This window comes from Podarcis raffonei, chromosome 7 (assembly GCF_027172205.1).
Source record: "Podarcis raffonei isolate rPodRaf1 chromosome 7, rPodRaf1.pri, whole genome shotgun sequence".
In the NCBI taxonomy this organism is placed as follows: domain Eukaryota; kingdom Metazoa; phylum Chordata; class Lepidosauria; order Squamata; family Lacertidae; genus Podarcis; species Podarcis raffonei.
This window is the reverse complement of record NC_070608.1, coordinates 3,965,756-3,980,913: the sequence shown is the minus strand read 5'-3', so window position 1 is coordinate 3,980,913 and position 15,158 is coordinate 3,965,756. Positions and strand designations below refer to the sequence as shown.

At 45.5% G+C, this 15,158-nt stretch overlaps 1 protein-coding gene across 2 annotated transcripts; it reads left to right on the top strand.

Annotated features, from left to right (window-relative positions):
- The first annotated feature begins 334 nt into the window (after positions 1–334).
- On the top strand, positions 335–10,245 carry PSCA (prostate stem cell antigen). Of its 2 annotated transcripts, XM_053395168.1 has the most exons (4): positions 335–359; positions 4,493–4,622; positions 8,257–8,364; positions 9,921–10,245. In XM_053395168.1, exons 2-4 carry the CDS (start codon positions 4,571–4,573, stop codon positions 10,133–10,135), a joined length of 375 nt encoding a protein of 124 aa, XP_053251143.1. In that variant the 5' UTR covers positions 335–359; positions 4,493–4,570; the 3' UTR covers positions 10,136–10,245. The 2 variants fall into 2 exon arrangements, with proteins under 2 accessions (XP_053251143.1, XP_053251141.1); XM_053395166.1 differs by lacking the exon at positions 335–359 and having other exon boundaries at positions 3,594–4,622.
- The last annotated feature ends 4,913 nt before the right edge of the window (positions 10,246–15,158 follow it).

The window sequence follows — 15,158 nt, the reverse complement described above, 5'->3', positions numbered from 1 at the left end:
TCCACAGAGACAGGAATACATATCTCATTTTGAATGCCGCTCTGCTGCTTATTTCTTTATTTCTTTTCTTTTCTGAGAAAAGCAGAGACATTTAATACCGGGCCAAACAAAAAACTATGGAATTGGAGGTGGCTCAATGTTGATGTTATCATTGATTCAAACTCTTGCACACAGTGAAAAGTGGACCAGGTAATCGGGCAGCACCTGTGCCCTGGCTGGCTGATGATCCGAGTAGCAAGTATTTATGACACTTCACCCAGCGCTGATGTCAATTCCTAGCAGGCTGCTGAACCAATAGGACTCAGAGCCCAAGAAGGACCCTCCTTTGCAAGACAGACAAGCCATCCAATGTGTGCCCAGTAAGTTGGCCGGATTCGGCCGTAGTTCAGTGGTAGAGTCCCTGCTCCTCCATGCGGATGGTCTGTGGTTGAATCCCTTGTCTCTTGACTTCAAGGATCAGGGCCAGAAAAAAAACCTTCTCTGGCTCACTAAAGGAGGATAGTATAAGGGGTAGTATTGTAAAACTTGCTTTCCTGTAATCTCTGCGTTGCTGTTCTGAGTTACAGGCAGCTGCAACAACCTCTAGGTCTGGGTGTGAGTTCAGAAAGCCCCCGGTTCAAATCCTACCTCACGAGGCTCAGCCTTCCATCTGTAAAATGGGCGCAACGTTGCCAAATTTACAGGGCTCTGTTGCAAAATGTAATGGGTGGGTAGAGATTTGAAATAGGCTATGGCGATTGATGCTGTTGGTGATGATAGCTCATCCACACAGGTCTGCTGCCATCAGTAGAGCCACACACAAGAGCAGCTGCAACAGAAGGACTATTACTGCCTCTATTATCGTTGGCATTGCATAAATATGGACTCTGTGTTCTCAAAAGCCAAAGTGGTGTTTAAAGCTATGAGCTTAGAAGGTCGTCAGAATTCTTCACCAAGGGAGACCCAAATTTGGCAGCAAGAAAAAAAGCGGATCTCCGTAACACATTGAGCGAATTGAGCGAATGCGGATAATTTCACTTGTTTCGCGTAATTTGCTCGACAAATTTGCAACATTCATTCAGCTTCTATGGGTAATAATAATAATAATAATAATAATTTATTTGTACCCCGCCCATCTGGTTGGACTTCCCCAGCCACTCTGGGCGGCTTCCAACAAAGATTAAAAATACATCAAAATGTCACACATTAAAAACTTCCCTGAACAGGGCTGCCTTCAGATGTCTTCTAAATGTCAGGTAGTTGTTTATCTCTTTGTCTACCAGCTCCACCTGGTAAGCAGGCTGAGACCCTACCTGCCCGCGGACTGTCTTGCCAGAGTGGTGCATGCTCTAGTTATCTCCCGCTTGGACTACTGCAATGCACTCTACATGGGGCTACCTTTGAAGGTGACTCGGAAACTACAACTAATCCAGAATGCGGCAGCTAGACTGGTGACCGGGAGTGGCCACCGGGGCCACATAACACCGGTCTTGAAAGACCTACACTGGCTCCCAGTACGTTTCCGAGCACAATTCAAAGTGTTGGTGCTGACCTTTAAAGCCCTAAACGGCCTCGGCCCAGTATACCTGAAGGAACGTCTCCACCCCCATTGTTCTGCCTGGACGCTGAGGTCCAGCGCCGAGGGCCTTCTGGCGGTTCCCTCATTGCGAGAAGCAAAGCTACAGGGAACCAGGCAGAGGGCCTTCTCAGTAGTGGCGCCCGCCCTGTGGAACGCCCTTCCAGCAGATGTCAAAGCAATAAACAACTACCAGACATTCAGAAGACATCTTAAGGCAGCCCTGTTCAGGGAAGTTTTTAATGTGTGATATTTTAGTGTATTTTTGGTTTCTATGGAAGCCGCCCAGAGAGGCTGGGGAAACCCAGCCAGATTGGCGGGGTACAAATAATAAATTATTATTATTATATTTGACATCAGATGGGAGGGCGTTCCACAGGGCGGGTGCCACTACCGAGAAGGCCCTCTGCTTGGTTTCCTGTAGCTTTGCTTCTTGCAGTGAGGGAACCACCAGAAGGTCCTCGACGCTGGACCTCAGCGTCCGGGCAGAACGATGGGGGTGGAGACGCTCCTTCAGATATACTGGACTGAGGCCTTTTAGGGCTTTAAAGGTCAGCACCAACACTTTGAATTGTGCTCGGAAACATGAGTAGACCTGCATAGAATTGCACTGTCAGTGCTAGAGTAACAGAGCAATTCAACAACAACAACAAAAACAACAGCCTTATGCCAGACTATTGTGGGACACGGGTGGCGCTGTAGGTTAAGCCACAGATCCTAGGACTTGCCAATCAGAAGGTCGGTGGTTCAAATCCCCACAACGGGGTGAGCTCCCGTTGCTTGGTCCCTGCTCCTGCCAACCTAGCAGTTCGAAAGCATGTCAAAGTGCAAGTAGATAAATAGGTACTGCTCCGGTGGGAAGGAAAACGGCATTTCCATGCGCTGCTCTGGTTCGCCAGAAGTGGCTTAGTCATGCTGGCCACATGACCTGGAAGCTGTACACCAGCTCCCTCGGCCAATAAAGCGAGATGAGCACTGCAACCCCAGAATCGGTCACGACTGGACCTAATGGTCAGGGGTCCCTTTACCTATGCCAGACTATGTAGAGCTAGAACAAGCAGCTCTTGCTGCTAAGCAGGGAAAGGTTAGGACGGTGCCCTGAAGGAACCCTTGGTCTCATCTGCTACAGACAGCTCTTATGTTGTTATGGAGCATTGCTTAAGAACATAAAAGCGCTTGCTGGATCAGGCCCATGGCCCATCTAGTCCAGCCTCCTGTCCTCACAGGGGCCAAGCAGATGCCTCTGTTGGAAAACCCACAAGCAGGATTCAAGCACAAAAGCCCTCTCTCTTCCTGTGACTTCCAGCAACCAGAATTCACAAGCATTGCTTCCTTCGACTGTGGAAGTCAGAGCATCCTAGCCATCACGACTAGCAGCCTTTGGTAGCCCATCGCTATCTTTGAATTTGTCTTTTAAAGCCGTATAAGTTGGTGGCGATTTCTGCCGCCTGCGGAAGCGAGTTCCATAGTTGAACCATGCACTCTTTGTTTCTAAGATTCCAACACACTTTCAACCATATTTCCCCAACCTTAATAATAATAATATTTTTTTATCTATATCCCGCCCTCCCCAACCAAAGCCGGGCTCAGAACGGCTAACAACAATAAAAGTAACACAGCATTCTAAAATCAATTCATTCTAAAATCAATTCAAAATCAAATTCACGGCAACCATTGGGCTAAAGTTCTGTGAGGATTACCGAAGGAGGGGGTCAGGCTGTGCCTTGGCCAAAGGTTTGGTGGAACGGCTCCGTCTTGCAGGCCCTGCGGAAAGATGTCAAGTCCCACAGGGCCCTAGTCTCTTGTGACAGAGTGTCCCACCAGATCGGGGGGAAAGCAACTTCATCATAAAGTTTTACCAAGCCCCTCCATTCAATATCTCCACAGTTGCTCCTTTCCTCAAGTACAGTGGTACCTCAGTTTTCGAACCTAATCTATTCCAGAAGACCTTTCTGAAACGTTCAAAAACAGAGGCACAAAAGGTGGTCCGCAAATTCAGTGGAAAAATTGGGGGGGGGACTTCAGCAGAAGCCGTTTGACTTCCGGGGCACGTTGGAAAACAGAAGCATTTACTTCCGGGTTTTCGGCATTCGAAAACCGAAACATTTGGCTTCCGAGACATTAGACAACCAAGGTACCCCTACTATAAACCTGATTTCTTTAAAGGAGAAAAAGAAAGTCTGAAACGGCCATTCTGCAGCAGCTGACCCCTGGCTCAAATCCTGCGGCTTCTTCAGTGTGTGTGGCGTCGTGGCAAACATGCTGTGATTCCACATGGTTTGTGGCAGGAAGTCTTCAGCTGGGCATTGCAGGGGGTTGGACTAGATGACCCCTGGAGCCCCTTTCAACTCTACCGTCCTATGACTGTATGCAATCCTCCTCTTGGGTCCAACCAGTTCTTCCTCTGTCTCCTTTGGATACCAACTCCTGATGGCAGCATGTTAGCAGCAAGGCCTGTGGACTTTGCACTGCTTGAAGGTGTCTTAAGGTGTGGAAATAGCTTTCAGGTATAGATAAAGCTTAACCTGTTCTGACTTAGATGCCCTCAGGCATCCTCCAACCCTAAGCCCAGATTGAATTCGGCAGCTCATAATTGGCATCTATGAAAGCCAACAGACCAAGGTATGCCGGTCTGGGTGGATATAGCGAGTGTCATCGCTTAGACATGTGAGCAGGAGAAATCTCACCCGCCCTGATCAAGGAAGGAAGGGACCATTTGCCGCAAAAAATACCCACCACACCCTATGCCCATCTCATTTTTCATCTGCTTAGTTCCACTGCTGTGCTCTGAGTTGCCTAAGGGCACCGCAAGGGCAGGCAGGGGAACTCCTGTTTGGAGAGAAGGGTTGGTGATGCCTCACATTCCTGGTGAGAAGAAGCCCCATTGGTCCTGCCAGAAGCTGGACATGACCCTCCCAGTCTCATGTGGGCCAACAGTTACTTTTCAGAGTATATAAAGCAGCCCCAAGAAGTGAGGATGTTCCGTTCCCCGCGTGACGAAGACATCCACCAGCGATGAAGGCCCTTCTGATCTTCGTGGTGGCTGGAAGCTTCTTCATGCAGCCAAGTAAGTCTTTCAGGTGGTCTTTCTGCACTCTGAGCGTATTTCTTCTAGGAAACTCAGCTCTGTGAGCTATCAAAACCTTAATTCATCCTTCAGAAGCCAACCAGAGCCAGTGGAGTGGAGTGGAGTGGTTAAAGCGTTAGACTAGGACCTGGGAGTTGGTGTTGTTTAGTCGTTTAGTCGTGTCCGACTCTTCATGACCCCCTGGACCCCCTGGACACGCCTCCTGCAGTTTGGTCAAACTCATGCTGGTAGCTTCGAGAACACTGCCCAACCATCTCGTCCTCTGTTGTCCCCTTCTCCTTGTGCCCTCCATCTTTCCCAACATCAGGGACTTTTCCAGGGAGTCTTCTCTTCTCATGAGGTGGCCAGAGTCTTGGAGCCTCAGCTTCAGGATCTGTCCTTCCAGTGAGCACTCAGGGCTGATTTCCTTCCGAATGGATCAGTTTGATCTTCTTGCAGTCCATGGGACTCTCAAGAGTCTCCTCCAGCACCAGAATTCAAAAGCATCAGTTCTTCAGCAGTCAGCCTTCTTTGTGGTCCAGCTCTCACCTGGGAGACCAGGGTTCAAATCCACAGTCTGCCATGAAGCTCACTGGGTGATCTTGGGCCGTTCACTGCCTCTCTGCCTAACCTACCTCACAGGGTTATTGCGGAGATTAAATAAGGAGCGGGAGAACAATGTGCACCACCTCGAACTCCTTGGAGGAAAAGGTGGGATATAAGTGCAATAAATAAATGGATTGATCAATTGATCAATCGACTGCATTGCATTTATATCCCATCTTTTTTTTTCTCCAAGGAGATCAAAGTGGCAAAAATGGTTCTCAACCTCCCCATTTAATGCCCACAGCAACTCTGTGAGGTGATTTGGGTTGGGAGACAAGGACCGGCACCCAAGGTGAGCTTCACAATGCCAAGTAAGGATTGAAACTTTGGTCTCTGGCCCTCGGAAGGTAAAGACCTCCAAAACATAACTTAAACGAGTTTGCTCCCAAAGCCCTTATTAGGGTTATTTCCTGTTAACATTCCCCAAGCATTCTCTGAAACTTTGACTCTTAATCAAACCTTCGAGACAGGAATTTTACAAATGCCTCAAATGTCAATATTTGCCAGAGTTTTATCATTTGGCGTGCAACGGAATTTGGCATGTTACGGTCTTTGATATTTGGCACGCCAGATACTGTCGTTTGAAATTACTGTGTTACTTGGCACCAGAGGTGGGTTAAAAAATCATTTCGGTTCACATTGAAAGGAGAACCTAACTAATTTGCACTTTCTGAAACAATCTGTGGACGGAAATAGAGCCGTCCTTCAAAATCTGGAGAAATGCAGTTCTCCAGCCAAACAATACGTTTAAAAAAAAAACAGACTAGGGCAAGGTGTGCATAAAAATGGATATATACAGGAATTTGGGAGGGAGGATTGTGCTGTCCTGCTTGCTCTGCGTGCCACAATATCACCCCACCCCACCCCAGGCCTCCCTTTCTCTCACCAACAGCTCCCCTCAAAAATGACAATCATATCTCTTCTCCTCAACTTCTGAACCCACAAAGGGTTCTGATATCTTCCCCAGCCTCACTCCCTGGCCATCTTCTCTCCCACCCAGAGTTTTCCCCAAAGGACAATGATGTCTGCAGTCTCTCTCTCTCTCACACACACACACACACACACACAAGCCTTCCTCAGCACCAGGAGAAAGAGAGGACAGCCCCCCTTCTAGCTGGTCATGGCCGCACCTCTTCTTCCTCCCGAGGTGACCCATTCAAGCTCTGAGGTATATCCTTGCAAGAGCATGCTTCTAAGTCTCAGCTCAGGCCTTGTGCCTCTTGCCCCTCCTGGTGGCTCAGACTGTCATTACAGCGTGACAACGATCTACTGCAAACATAGTATAGAGGGAAGTGATATTCAGACATTCATTCTATTGGGGGGAAATTGGTTTGTTACGTTTAAAATTGCATTGTGAAATGTGCATATTTTGGCAGAGATGTCCAGTGCCCTAACACACAGGAGCCAAGCCAAAGAACTTGTCAAATGATTTACCCCTGCTTCCTCTTAACTGTGTCGTTTTCCCTGGTTTATTTTTTGATTATAAGATTGTCAAGGGACACTCCTATCCTCTTGTACTCACGCAAAGCACTGTGAACACTGATAGGCTATGTATCAATTAATAAATACTAAGGTGCCAGGGAGGATGTAAGATTGTTCTTGAACTCTCTCCAACATATTAGATATGGAAACTGACAGTGGTCTGATTTTGATGGCCCATAACCTTAAAACAGTTTACAAAAAAAGGGGGATAAAACAATCATTAAGAAAAATTGACAACAGTAATTGAAGACTTTTGAAAAGTGAACATAACAATAGAGGGGAAAACAGCTTAAAATTTGCACCAGTTTCCTAAACCTCTGGTAGACTTGCCCAGTGCTTTTTTTCTAGGGGGGACGTAGGGGTACGCATACCCTTAAACATTTTGTGAATCTAACTTTGGCCTCATTTAAGGGGCAGTATTTCAATATGAGTAGGAAAAGGAGAGTACCCCTAAACTTTTTTTTTTACTTTTTTTTTAGAAAAAAAGCACTGGACTTGCCTAAACAAAAAAAGTTTTTAACAGGTTTCAAAAAGAGTACACTGAAGGTACTTGCCTGGTATTATTAGTGAGCACAGATCCCTAGCATGAATCTTACTTACATATTCTGTTGAAAAATATCAGCTGACAAAGACTATTACGAAACAGTAGTATCATTCCGGAGACACTGTCCTTTTGAGGCTTTTGAGACGTCTTCCGCTGAAACTGTTGAAAGACGCTTGAGAGACTTTGGAAACTTTCGAAAGACTATTGTGAGATTGTCCTTAGACATCTGTTTTGAGTACACAGCTTGGCGGTCCTCGCTACCACTCTGTTATATTGTGCATATGAACTCTGATTGGCTTATTCCTATAATTTGAAGGATATCATTATTCAATTATATATTCTCAACTATTAGCCTACGTGTTGTGTTTGTATTGGTGTGATTGGTTCTTGTCAAAATTACAAATACCTAAATACAGACGGTCATTTACCCTCGCTAGATTCAACGTGCTGCCATCTGCCTTATTGCAGGGCAGATTCGAGGGTAAACCATAATATGCGGAATGAGTCTGCCCCTGCGGATTGATGGAGGTAGAAACTGTCTCTCATGCAAAAATCTCCAAAGGAATCCGAACTTCAAAGTCTAAAATCCCTGGTAGAGGATAAGGATCCTGATATCACGTTAAGGGTAGCCAAATTCTGTGTGATTGCCATAAAACTTAGGGAACAAGCTGCGCTATCATAATGCTTAAGGTTTTAAATGATAATTTTAGGTTATATGTTAGTGACTAAGTTTTAATTTATACATTTTTTGACTGTTGCTATATCTGTATTGTCCCTGTTATACCTGATTGCAAATTCAAATGTATCTCTATCGTGTTTGAAGACTTCCTTGATATTATATGTGGGCTGGAACTGGTCTGTGACCGAAATAATAAAATTCAAGATTCAAGGTTCTTATTGCAACACAGGGGTTTGTTTTTGCTATTAATAGGCAGGAATTTCCAAAGTGTAGCTTCTTCAATTTGTTCCTTTCCCCTATTAAACCGTTTCCCTCTCTTACAGCTGGTTCACTGAAGTGTTACACCTGCAACACCCAGGTCAACAACAATAACTGCAAAGGACAGCAAAACTGTGACGGAATTGGACAAGTATGCAAAACAGATGTCATTGGTAAGACCATTTCTTAGGTGCCCTTCTTCTTCTGTTGGGTTTGTTATAACTTCCTCAATTCCTCAAATATCGGAACCAAGCTGTTAAAAAATCCTGCTTTCAAAATAAACCTTTATGCCCCCTTTTTAATACAAAAGCGGCAAGAAAGGCAATTCTTTCTCTGTGTCCTTTGATTTTCACTATTCTTATTTTCGCAAATACATATATATATATAGACACTGAGCCTAGGACTTGCCGATCAGAAGGTCAGTGGTTCGAATCCTTGTGACGGGGTGAGCACCCGTTGCTCAGTCCCTGCTCCTGCCAACCTAGCAGTTCGAAAGCATGTCAGAGTGCAAGTAGATAAACAGGTACCGCTCCGGCAGGAAGGTAAACAGCATTTCCGTATGCTGCTCTGGTTCGACAGAAGCAGCTTAGTCATGCTGGCCATATGACCTGGAAGCTGTACGCTGGCTTAAATAACTGTTGGAAATGATATGTTTAAAAAAATGTATTAAAAAAAAGTTCAACATTTTTGGGATTTCCTAAAAAAAAATCGGGTGATTTCGGGATATCCTTTTTTTTACTTTTTGGACTATGGCAACCCTATGCTTGCAGGTTTCCCACTGTTTGGTGAGAACAGGATTTATTATTATTTTTATTTTTATTATTATTAATTTTTTAACATATAAATTCCAACAACCAGTTAACATAACTTCTTATCTTATACAGTATTTTAGACTTCCGTCAACAACCTCTGAAGATTTTCCATTCTTTATCACTTGTTCTGCATTTCTTAATTTCTCTATCACTTTAAATTCTCCTTAACTAATCATTCTCTTCAAAGTCTTCCTTGCAATATTTCACAAAGTCCTCCTTACAGAACTTCTTGCAGTCCTACTAGCGTAATCTGTTTATCACAACTGCTTTTCAAATAGTTCAAGTATTTACTCCAGTCCTCTATTGAAATATACTCGGAGTCGAGAGTGGATTTTATGCTCTTTTTTCAGCTCATAGTGGTGAGGAGGAAAGAAAGTTCCCCCAAAATATCTGCTTCATATACATTATTTACACAATGGGCCCCACGTGATTGGCCAATTCCGGGATTCTCCTGTAAGCCAATCAGGTTGTGGATTCACTTCCATCTGGAGCTGGATTGGGTAGCTCCTGCGGACCGATCATACTGCTGCATTGTTCTAAGGCCAATCAGACTGCTGCATTCTGAATCCTGTTGTTCTAGGACCAATCAGACTGCTGCATTTTGGATCCTATTGTTCTAGGACCAATCAGACTGCTGCATTCTGAATCCTATTGTTCTAGGACCAATCGGACTGCTGCATTCTGGAGCCTATTGTTCTAGGACCAATCAGACTGCTGCATTTTGGATCCTTTTCAACTCAGTACATAACACCTATGAATCTCTGATCCCGCAGGTTTCGAATCCTTCCTCTTAATTTATCTAATTGTGCATGGTCCATTAATTTCATTTGCCATTCTTCTTTCGTTGATGATTCTTCTTGCTTCCATTTTTGTGCCAATAATATTCTTGCTGCTGTTGCTCCCGATCTTCTTCCCAGGTGTCGTGGGCCTTTTCAACGTCATCTCGAAAGAATGTACCGCGTCCTGTGATCCTTACTTCAGCGACTTCAAGGTGGGAAGAAGGAATGTCTCCTGCTGTTCCACCGACCTCTGCAACGTCAACGGTGCCTCCGACTTCAAGATGGGTTACATCCAAGTGGCCTTGGCCCTTTCTGCCAGCCTTGCCTGCATCCTTCTCCGAAGCAGGCTCTGAGGAGAGGGCTGCGCGTGTAGCTGTACAGAAGAGAAACCAAATCTAGATTCTTTCCCACTAAAGTGACATTCAAAACCTTATAGATCTGTTGAACGGCACTGACGGGTCTCTGCTGCTGCAAACGTGGATGTCTTTCTAGAGTTACTTATTAGAGATTATGGGAGTTGCTGGGCACACCCAAACCCCATTCCGGTGTAGGGCGTAGATGTCAGCCAACTTGATGATTCTTCGGGTGTCCTAGCAAAGTATTAGAAAATAGAATTGTAGAGTTGGAGGGTCATCTAATTCAACCCTCTTCAATGCAGGAATCACAGCTAAAGAACCCCTCTGTTTGAAAACCTCCAGCGAAGGAAAGTCCATCACCTCATGAGATCCATTCCACTGTCCTACAGCTCTGTCAGAAAGTTATTCCTCATATTTAGTTGAAATCTCCTTTAATTGCAATTTGAATCCATTCGTTTGTGTCCTACACTCCAGAGCAGCAGAAAACAAGCTTGCTGCGTCTTCCGTATGACCGCCCCATAGATTTTTGAAGATGGTGATCATACTATATTTAAATAGGTTTTGGCTGATGATGTCCCAGTTTTCTATAACAAGCAGGGCTGTCCCCAACCCTCTGCAGGCTCAAAAGCTAGGGGTTGTGCAATCAAGTTAAATGCCACTTCTGAGTGATGTTGACAGACAGGCGTATTTGAGAACCTACCTTTCACTTGAGCAGAGATGATCTTACCTTCTGCTCACCTTGTGAGTGAGCGTGTGGTCTAGTGACAGAGCTCTGTCAAAAGCTGGGTTTTTAAAACGTTGTCTTCTAAAAAACTCCCAACAGCCTAGGAAGCAAATCATCATACCTAGATGTTGCGGCTCTAAGCTCTAAAATATTTGGAAACCACTCCCCTCTAGCAAAGTTCAAATAGGATTAGGCTAGTAAACTCACTCGTGCGTGATCTCTGCCGCTTCAGACTGCAGGAAGTTAGATGTTGAAATTGTTGAGCGAAACTGGGAACTGAATTGTCCGTTTTGAGCATTGGACCCATCCTCTTCAGGAAATGCAATAGCGCCCAGCACGCTTTCGCTGTGTGGTGCTGAGTCATTCCGCTTCTCCCGGCTATAGCAGAGTTTCTTCAGCAGCCGTGTGTCTGTGTGTAAGGATTTATCAGCACGGCAGTACAGTGGTACTTCTGGATCATAGCTGTCAAGTGTCCCTTATTTGGCGGGACAGTCCCTTATCCCAGCGCCATGTCCCGCTGCTGTCCCTTATTGATGAGGCTTCATTTGGCTGCTGGCTGGACTTTCTGCCTTTGGCTCAAAGGGGCTCAGAAGCTGAACATACCTGTGCCCGGAAAATCCCTTATTTTGGCTGCTAATCCCTTATTTTCGAGGCTGCTGGTCCCTTATTTTCAAATCTGTAAGTTGACAGCTATGTTCTGGATGCAAACGGGATCTGTTCCGGAACCCCATTCGCATCCTGAAGCGAACGCAGCCCGCGTGCGCAGGTCGCGATTTGCCGCTTCCGCACATGCCCGTAGCATCATTTTGAGCATCTGCGCATGCGCGAGCGGCGAAACCCGGAAGTAACGCGTTCCGTTACTTCTGGGTCGCCACGGACTACAACCCAAAGACGCTCAACCTGAAGTATATTCAACCCGAGGTATGACTGTAAAACTCTCATACAGTTTCTTCTATTCTGCAAAGCTTTAATGGACAGCAGCAAAACAATATGTCAGCCAGGAGAGAGCGACGACATGTTGCCTTTCCTTTGCAGCCAAAACAGAAAGTGAAAGTAAGTTCACAGTCGTGGGAACAGGACATTATTTCCATTGAGTTATTAACCCTGTAAGCTCTGGGACTCCTCACGGAAATGCCCCTTCATGGAGGATGAGAATTAAGAACATCAGGCCAGTGGTCCATTTAGTCCACCATCTTGTTCTCACAGTGACCAAGCAGATGCCTCTATTGGGAAACCCAGAAGCAAGATCTGAGCATAAGACCAACACTCAACTGGTGTTCTAATGCATTACTATCTCTATGGAGGCAGAGCAACAGCTATTGCGGCTGCTAGCAGAGGCTCAGGACTCCTGAGTCCCAAGGGGAATTCCCAGAATGGGATGGAAAGGGAAAATTGGGAATCAATATTTCACAATGGTGGTGATGGGGTTGAGGGTTTTAGGCAGCGGGGAGTCTGGGAAGGAAACGGGCAAGGCAGGGAGGGAAGGAGGAAAATAAATAAAAAAGGAGGTATGGTTAGGGATGGGAGACGAATTCAATTCATTCTGGATTTCAAGGCAAACATATGTAATTTGCCCTTTTTGGAACAATATAGGAGCTGAAATACAGCCCGCCTTCAAAGGGAGCACTTTGCTGGATTTTGCAACGCAGGTGTCTAGCTCAGCAATGTTATACTGGGATTAATGTAATAGGGTGAGATGTCGATACAAATGAATCTATTGGTGAAAATAACTTACAAAATTGCAAGGTCGTGAAAATTGTTCTGCAAACACGTGAAAGTCACACTAAAAAGGCTTGTGAATTTTCATGAGGGATTAATTGTATAGTTGGGTTTAAGATTGGGAAAATGAGAAAGCGAAATTGACAGATTAACTGCTATCCCCACAGCATGGTGGGCTTCTTTGCACCCTTTTGACAACCTCTCCCCAAAACAAACAGGCCACCCTACATAAGGAATAAGAAGAAATTAAGCAGTTTTCATATTATCAGGGCTTTGACTCCCTGCTCAGACATTGCGGTTGATCCTGTGTTGTGTTTCCTTCTTCTTTGCATTTGTATTCTTAGTTGCAAACTACCCAAAAGCATCCTACCTTTATGAGCGGCGTAGAAAACCTTTATTTAAAAAAGTAATAAAGAATAAGATTTCGAAGGATCTCTACACACTGAAAGTCGTGACTGTTTTCCTCCAACGTATCCCTAAGATGCACACACTTCAACCAACTCACTGCACCCAAAACTCTCACGGCTTTCCTACAAATTCAAAAGTTTGCTTTGAGCAATTTCACTATCTTCTCCCTAGCTCATAGGTAAGCAAACTAAGGCCCAGGGGCCGGATCCGGCCCAATCGCCTTCTAAATCCAGCCTGTGGATGTTCCAGGAATCAGCATGTTTTTACATGAATAGAATGTGTCCTTTTATTTAAAATGCATCTCTGGGTAACTTGTGGGGCATAAGAATTCGTTCATTTATTTATTTTTCCCCAAAATATAGTCCGGCCCCCCACAAGGTCTGAGGGACAGTGCTGAAAAAGTTTGCTGACCCCTGCCCTAGCTGGAAGTTCTCAGCACTGACACAATGTGATGAGACTAATAGCTAGAGAGACATTCCTGGCGATCTGAAGACTGTCTCCTACCATTAACTCCCATTGATGAACCATCAGCTGTTATCAAGCAATTGACCTTTGAAAGGATGGCCATCTAGCAGCCATAAAGCCATTTGGCCTGTGATCATAAATAGCTGCAAATGAGGGTGGATTGGGGGAGTATGTTCCAGGAGACCAAGATGTTCTCCTTGAGGGCACTGGGTCAGCAACCTTCCTATTGCAGGAATTTAATGTTAGGATCCTTGAACTGGGTTCCAGAGTTTGATCTGGAAGCTCCGCAAAACATCCCTTATTTTACTGGTTCTTAGAAGTGTGTCTCTTGCCGGGTGTATAATGCATTCGAAAGAAAGGAAGTCATGGTTGACACAAGCTTTATGGCTGTTGAAAGATACATGCACACAGCTTAATGCAAGCAACAAAAGGATAAAATCACACAGGCATGTGAAGAATGAACAAGAGGAATTTCTTATGCAGCAGAGATTAAAAGTAGTAGGGGTGACCTGTCAGCCAAGGGTCTTACACATGGGTAGGAAAACTAAGGCCCGGGGGCCAGATCCAGCCCAATCACCTTGTAAATCCAGCCCGCGGTTGGTCCAAGAATCAGCGAGTTTTTACATGACTAGAATGTGTCCTTTTATTTAAAATGCATCTCTGGGTTATTTGTGGACGCGGGTGGCGCTGTGGGTTAAACCACAAAGCCTAGGACTTGCCGATCAGAAGGTCGGTGGTTCGAATCCCCGCAACAGGGTGAACTCCCGTTGCTCAGTCCCTGCTCCTGCCAACCTAGCAATTCGAAAGCACATCAAAAGTGCAAGTAGATAAATAGGTACCGCTCCGGCAGGAAGGTAAACGGTGTTTCCGTGCGCTGCTCTGGTATCACCAGAAGCGGCTTAGTTATGCTGTCCACATGAGCCAGAAGCTGTACGCCGGCTCCCTCGGCCAGTAAAGTGAGATGAGCACCGCAACCCCAGAGTTGGTCACGACTGGACCTAATGGTCAGGGGTCCCTTTACCTTTAAGGAGTCTCAAAACGGCTCACATTCTCCTTTCCCTTCCTCCCCTACAACAAACACTCTGTGAGGTGAGTGATGCTGAGAGACTTCAGAGAAGTGTGACTAGCCCAAGGTCACTCAGCAGCTGCATGTGGAGGAGCGGGGAAGTGAACCCGGTTCACCAGATTACAAGTCCACCGCTCTGAACAACTACACCACACTGGCTCTCTAATACATAACACTAAAGCAGGTCCTGAGTGGAAGAGCCACTTTCTCCTCCTGTAACTTCCTGCAACTGGGATTCAGAAGTGTTCCAGTCTCCAACCATGGAGGCAGAGAATAGCCACCGTGACTGGTAGCTGGTGAGACCCTCCCACTGGGATTCATGCTGGAGATGCAACTTGCGATCTTCTGCATACAAAACAGGTGTTCTACCACTGCAAAGTCCACAAGTTCCCCAGGAAAACCAGGACATCCCATAGATAGATAATTTATTACAGTCAAAGACCAGCTCTCATAACACAATAAAAACAGCTTTTCATAAAAATAATATACCGTATTTTTTGCACCACAACACTCACTTTTTTCCTCCTAGAAAGTAAGGGGAAATGTCTGTGCGTGTTATGGAGCGAATGCCTGCGGGTGGCGGGGGGGGGGATCTGCTGCAGTCGTGAGCAGAGGATCCATGGTTCCCCTTCCTTCCC